This window comes from Akebia trifoliata, chromosome 1 (assembly GCF_017979445.1).
Source record: "Akebia trifoliata isolate Shusen 1 chromosome 1, ASM1797944v1, whole genome shotgun sequence".
NCBI lineage: Eukaryota > Viridiplantae > Streptophyta > Magnoliopsida > Ranunculales > Lardizabalaceae > Akebia > Akebia trifoliata.
The window spans coordinates 28,955,077-28,962,232 of NC_141375.1; the positions used below are offsets into that span (position 1 = coordinate 28,955,077).

The window sequence follows — 7,156 nt, forward strand, 5'->3', positions numbered from 1 at the left end:
GACAGTTTGGCCGAGTGGTCTAAGGCGCCAGATTTAGGCTCTGGTCCGAAAGGGCGTGGGTTCAAATCCCACAGCTGTCACAATTTTGTTGCCTGTGTTGTCTTTGGCGGACAATTTTTGTTTTCGGATTCATCTACAAACACTTGGTTCTCGATATCTATTAGAGAAGAACTTTCCCTAAAATAGGCTGCAAAACATCTGGAACTCTACATGATTTCTTCTACTTTACTTATTAGTTTTGTAATTACTGTAAGACCAAAGAAAAAAGATCTATGGTTAATTATTGTTGTGTAAATGTATTGTATTCTATTGCACTATACAGAGCTGCCGGGGTGAAATCTTATTCCCGAATTTTTTAAGGAGTGTGAAAAGGGAAATCTTGAAATATTTTCTTAATTAAGCATTTTATATTCTTTTAGAGTGTTTCTATTTTGGGAGAATTACATGCTTTGATAATTTTTTTATTTTATAAATAGAGATTTTTAGGACTATAAGACTGATGAGAAAATAGTGGTTGTTCTTGTTTTGTTTCATTGACGTAGGCAGATTGTCGAATTACTTAAATCCTTGTGTTTTATGCAAATGTATTATATTTACCATTTGTTTTTTTCACAATTACTGATATAATTATAAATTTGAGAGAGAAAGAGTTGCCAAATCAAGATATAAGATCCCAAATCCAAAGTTATCAAATCAAGATGTCAACTTGCCCTAAAAATATAAGATCTAGGACCTTCGTACTAAACAAACAAAATGCTCAAATTTTTTTAATGTATTTAATTCCGAACAATTTTAAGCCTAATAATGTCTCAACCTAATAGATATAGTAGTAATAAATTTATTATCATCTCTAACCGTTTTTCAAATTAGAATAGAAATTGGATCCCTATTTTGATCAAAACAACAACTCCTCTAAATGACTTCAAAATAAACACAAATTTAATATTTGCTCAAAGTCCAAAATCAACCCTAGCCCAACCTACGTCCATTTGGAATATACGAGGCTTGAGCTTAGACAACTTAAGCCCCGTTTCTAACATAACATCTTGTGAATCCTCGTCTACACTAATCAAAATGTCATTTTGTCACTTTAATTGGTTAGTTAAACCGTAACATAAATTATGGACACAATGAGAATCCCAATTAATAAAGTTTTGATATCAAACTATCCAAATCAAAATATTTACATAAATTTCTTGATTGATCTGATGGAGATTTAAGGTTGATCAAAAATCCGGCTCACCTCCTTAGCATTGGATTAGGACTCATGTAAACTTTCTGGTAATCCTTTGAATTTTCTGTTAGATTGGGCTCCTATTTATATATAATCTTAAAACTTTTTCTCTAAGAGAATCTCCAACAGATTCGTCAAAATCTACTAATAGTTAAATTAAAGAGGGAAAAGACAATTTTGGGGCCCCAACAGATTAGCTAAAGTAAATAATTTAAGTAGCGATGGCCTTCAAACTTGTTCCATCTAGCGAGTCTTTCACATTAGGTATTGAATAAAAAATAATATAAAATTATAATAAATTTTAAGAGTAATTTTGGCACTCCAACTTTTACTTATTAAACCCAAATTTATTAAATTATTTTCACACCCAATTAAAGATTAGAACAGACTATTAAACATTACAAAGGTTTGGCTCAACTTGTTGTCTTGATACGAGAGAATATTATATCACTCAGGCAAACAATTTCAATAGTTGTTTACGATTAGTATTAGGTTAATATAAAATCCTAAAGCCAAAAATAGAAATCTAAGAGAGGGAGGGCTTCCTTTTAGTTATTCTCACCCATTCACTTATTTATTTATTCTTTAACTTTTAATTGGAGTGTAATAAGTAAAAGTTGGGGTGCCAATAGAAAATCTAATTTTGAGAATTTAAAATTTCCCATAACTTCCAACAACTATAAATGGTCAAATTTTCTAAATTTCCAATGTTTAAAAATAGTCATTTAAAAAAAAAAAAAAGATTTCAACAATTGCAAACGCTCAATCAACACCTAAATAAAGGTTTTTTTTTTTTTTTTTTCAATTCAATTTATTTATTTATTTATTAAAATCAAGGGTAATTTACTTAAACTCCAATTTGATTACCCTCTTTTTTTCCCCTTCTAAAATATAGATTCTCTAAGAGATGCAAAGGAGAATATGAAGGGGGAAAGTCAATTTTTTCAAGAGTCATGATAAATAGATGCTCTTTGACGTGGCAGTGCATAGAATCATAAATCTTTTTCTTCGCGATACACATGGAAAAAGATGTATTGTTCTATAGACATGCCATGTCAGAAAAGGTATAAAGAGAGTCAATTTATCAATAATCTTTTTTTAATTTGAATTAAATAGAATGGTGAATATTTATTTTTTTCGTAAAAGATAAAATAATATAAAATATTATGAATAAGGAAAGAATTGTTGAGTACCAAATTTTAGATTAACCGAGTAAATTTGGTCATTTTTTGATAAAAAATATTCAAGGAAAAAAAATCTATGATTCAATACTGGGTTACCTAATTCGCTAGAAAGGTGTCAAACCGCAAATTGGTTCGAATCGAACTACTTCATGGTACAGTTTGCTTTTGGTTCGTTACATACAACGAACCTTATTTTTATGTTAGAGCCGTGCTAAGTTGACTTAATGTAAAATATTTAACTCAAGTGACGTGAATGTCATACTGTGCACAATGCACGTGAATTGAATGAATTTGAGTATCTTTCTTTGATGTTTTGTTAATTATTTTACATCCATCAACATATTGATGATATTAAAGATATCTCCTAATTTTTCAAATTGATAACATACCTCTTTAACCTTTGTTTTTATTGATAGACAAATAGGAAATGAACAAAATCTTTCATAAAAAAAAATCTGATTTCTTATTTTCAAAATACATACAATTTTCGTTTTTATTAATCTTATACATCACTTCAATCTTCAAATACCCTCATCTCTGTCTATCCTTATAAATCAGATTCAATCTTTATTGACAAATCATATATCATAAATTCGGATTCGAACTAAATGAACCCACGAATCAGATAACATGGGTTCAGTGCACATGCACGTGAGTATGTCTTTTTTTTTTTTTTTTTTTCCTTTCTCTTAAAAAAAATACAAATGAAATCTGTGGGGGATTGGAATCTTTGGTGATAGCTTTTTGAGAGGCAAGCGACAATGCTACACTCCAAAATCCAAAAAGGGTATATCTTCTTTCCCATGACTGATGCTTATGGCTAACCACAATCCTTTCTTTTTCGGTCGTCCTTATGCCTTTATTAAAGGGATCCACTATAACCATGTCAGTGTACAATGATCCAAGGTGTTGATCACCAATACATGTGATCACAGTAAAGCTGATTACTTATTTATAATCCAACTTTAAGTCTCTTAATGATATACTTAAATATTAATCCTTATATTCCTCATTATTGTGGCCTTGCCTAGTGGTGGTCCTTCATATATAATGATGATTTCTTACATGCCCTTGTCGAAACAAAAGGATGATTTATACATACTTTTTTGTGACCATTTTGTTGATATTTTCAAACGACATATCATCCTTTGACCTTAGTCTTCTCTAACAGACTAATGAAAAATGACTATCATACATCTTTCTTCTTCAACTGATGATAAAAAAAATCCTTAGATTTTTTTCTTTTCAAATTCAATAATCTTCAATCTCTTAATTAATTTTTTTAAGTATTGATTTTGTAATTCAACCTGACAAAATAACGAAAAAAACTCACTAACGTGACATAGGTAAAGAACTGTAGATTTTTTCCCTTGAGATACACAATTGCACATGCTCATGCTCATGGTGATATGCAATTGTGTATTCCGAGGGAAAAAATATACGATTTTTTCCATGCTATGTTAGAGAAAAACTTACATACGTCCTCTCTCTCTCTGGAGAAAGTGCCAAATCTCTCTACACCGATTAAATCCTATCTACTCGACACTTGTCCAGTGATGTTCAGAGATATTTTCATCTTCCGCAACCGCCTCTGCACTTCACTATAAACCCCCTTCATCCCTCACTCTCTGAGTCTCTCATCTACCCCTAAAAAGCAAACCCTAGAAACCATCCGTCATCAATGGCGTCCATGACCACTGCTTTAACTTCTCCTCTCTCTTCAAAACCCAAAACCCCTTTCTCAGACTCCCAATCTTCCTTCCATGGCGTCCCCATCACTCCATCTCGTCTCCAACCCATCAAATCCACCCCACAAAACCTTTCCATCTCCATGTCTTCATCATCTCCTCCTCCATATGATCTTCAATCCTTCCGATTCAATCCCATCAAAGAATCAATCGTATCTCGAGAAATGACTCGCCGTTACATGATGGATATGATCACCTATGCAGACACAGATGTCGTCATCGTTGGTGCTGGATCTGCTGGTCTCTCTTGTGCTTACGAGCTTAGCAAGAATCCATCAGTCCAAGTAGCCATCATCGAACAATCGGTTAGCCCAGGTGGTGGGGCTTGGCTCGGTGGCCAACTCTTCTCATCCATGGTGGTTCGTAAACCCGCACATAGGTTCCTGGATGAACTCGAAATCGAGTACGATGAACAAGACAACTACGTTGTGATAAAGCACGCAGCTTTGTTCACATCGACGATCATGAGCAAGATTTTGGCTCGACCTAATGTGAAATTGTTCAACGCGGTTGCAGCCGAGGATTTGATCGTTAAAGAGGGAAAAGTTGGTGGTGTGGTTACGAATTGGGCGTTGGTTTCGATGAATCACGATACACAGTCGTGTATGGATCCTAATGTGATGGAGGCGAAAGTTGTGGTAAGTTCTTGCGGACACGATGGACCGTTTGGGGCGACTGGTGTGAAGAGGTTGAAGAGTATTGGTTTGATCGATAGCGTTCCAGGAATGAAGGCTTTGGACATGAACACAGCTGAAGATGCGATCGTTAAGTTTACGAGGGAGGTTGTACCTGGGATGATTGTTACAGGCATGGAAGTTGCAGAGATCGATGGTGCACCAAGAATGGTAAGCTGTAGTTTGCTTAATTAATTAATTAATTTTTTCAACTTTGAATCTGAATAGCTAGAAATATTGGAGATTGATGGATTTTTTTTTTTGGTTTCAGGGACCAACGTTTGGGGCGATGATGATATCAGGGCAGAAGGCAGCACATCTGGCGTTGAAGGCATTGGGATTACCGAATGCGATGGATGGGACGTACGGTGAGATGGGGAATATTCATCCGGAGCTGATACTTGCTGCAGCTGAAACTGTTGAGACGGCAGATGCTTAATAATTCAATCCAAGGGAGTGAGTGTAGATGATGATCAACTTATTTAATATGGTTTCGTTGTGATTTTGTTTATGAGGATGTTATGTGTTGATGTGATGTTTATCTTTTGTGGACACACTTTCAAGTACATTTAAATAAGTTCGCTGTTGGAAATACTAGTTCCCAGTCACCATGTCAGGTTGGTTATTACTCTGCATCGGAGGCCGCCCCATACATCCGATGCCAGAGCATTGTAGTGGATGGATTTTTATGAATTTAAAAAAGAAAAAAAAAGTTTTACGGTTGAATTTCATTTTCAAGTTTAGGAATATTAGAAATTCGGTAGCCATCTATTTTCAAAATCAGTCCATTCTAAAGATTCTAACCCATGTTTAAAAAAAATGTTTGGCACAATATTTAACTCTCTTTAAGGCTTATAAAGGCTTTTCATATATATATATGGGTCGGGTTTCGCAGACTCACATTGCGACACACCGTTTGTCTTCTATGGGCAAAAATATTTGGAATGGGCTGATTTTTTGTGAGGATGATCTCTATGGTGAGGAGATCATCCTTGCCAAAAATCAGCTCATTATGAAACTTCTAATCCCATGTTTACAAGTTGAAAAATTTTTGATCGTCCAATTTTTGCAAATCAATTTTGATGGGATTAGAAGTTTTGGAATGGGATGATTTTTTGCCAAGATGATCCCCTCATCACAGAGATCATCCTCACAAAAAATCAGCTCATTCTAAACATTTTTACCCATATAAGACAAACGGTGTGTCACAATGTGAGTCGTAATAGGGGTCGTAATAACGCCATCCCATTGCAAAACTTCTAATCCCATCAAAATTGATTTGCACAAATTGGACGGTCTAAAATTTTTCAACTTGTAAACATGGGATTAGAAGTTTCATAATGAGCTGATTTTTGGCAAGGATGATCTCCTCACCATAGAGATCATCCTCACAAAAAATCAGCCCATTTCAAACATTTTTACCTATATAAGACAAAACGGTGTGTTGCAATGTGAGTCGTAATAGGGGTATACGGAACCCGACCCATATATATATATATATATATATATATATATGGGAAATGGTCGGCACTTTATGCTTTACCTTATATTTTATCCAACGTGTTTTGTCCTACATAGGTTAAAAGGTTTGGAATGAGTTGATTTTTGGTGAGGATGATCTCTACAGTTAAAAGATCTTCCTCACCAAAAATCAGTTCATTTCAAAAATTTTAATCCCATGTTTACAAGTTGAAAAATCGTGGATCGTCCATTTTTTGTAAATCATATTTGACGGGGTTCGAAGTTTTGGAATAGGTTGATTTTTGGTGAGGATGATCTCCTCACTATAGAGATCATCCTCATTAAAAATCAGTTTATTCTAAAATTTTTAATTCATGTAAGACAAAACACGTAGGGTAAAGTGTAAGGTGCCTAACGGGATATATATATGACATAAGAGTTTTTCAATGAAACTTAAAAAGAGTATTGTGGCATTGGATATGTGATGTGGTAACCCATTTGAGCAAATTGACCCTTCAGTAAATACTCAAAATCTTACTATGTTAGTAAGGAAAGGGTTTCACATAAGATGATTGAACTTTTGGGTGGAATCTAGAATTAGGGGTTGTGAATATTCTCAAACTTTAGGACCTTGATTCCACAAGAACAAGTAAGAAAGACAAATAGAACCATCATATTTGTCATGCGCTCAATATTATATGGTATAATCATCTTAGGGTAAATCTTTTTTCAATGGATACTCATATTGTGCTCCTATGAAGGATGAGAATCGTGTAGCATTCTACATCGAAAATTCGAGTGTTTCTAAGAACTATTAGTAATAATGAACTTGCAAAATGGATCTAGTTATATTAT

General features: G+C 34.1%; 1 protein-coding gene and 1 non-coding gene across 2 annotated transcripts; both read left to right on the forward strand.

The window, feature by feature from the left end:
* On the forward strand, window positions 1–80 carry TRNAL-UAG (transfer RNA leucine (anticodon UAG)). Its single transcript has one exon. It is a non-coding gene; the product is annotated as a tRNA-Leu (tRNA).
* Window positions 81–3,917: 3,837 nt separating this feature from the next.
* On the forward strand, window positions 3,918–5,432 carry LOC147411521 (thiamine thiazole synthase 1, chloroplastic-like). The gene is made up of 2 exons (XM_086449467.1): window positions 3,918–5,011; window positions 5,112–5,432. Exons 1-2 carry the CDS (start codon window positions 4,100–4,102, stop codon window positions 5,277–5,279), a joined length of 1,080 nt encoding a protein of 359 aa, XP_086305593.1. The 5' UTR covers window positions 3,918–4,099; the 3' UTR covers window positions 5,280–5,432.
* Window positions 5,433–7,156: the final 1,724 nt, after the last annotated feature.

What these genes read in the sequence shown, in the direction of transcription:
- LOC147411521 (XM_086449467.1), top strand. Translation starts at nt 4,100, where the DNA reads ATGGCGTCCATGACCACTGCTTTAACTTCTCCTCTCTCTTCAAAACCC. An exon ending in TCGATGGTGCACCAAGAATG is followed by an intron (nt 5,012 to 5,111) that starts GTAAGCTGTAGT and finishes TTTTGGTTTCAG; the next exon opens with GGACCAACGTTTGGGGCGAT.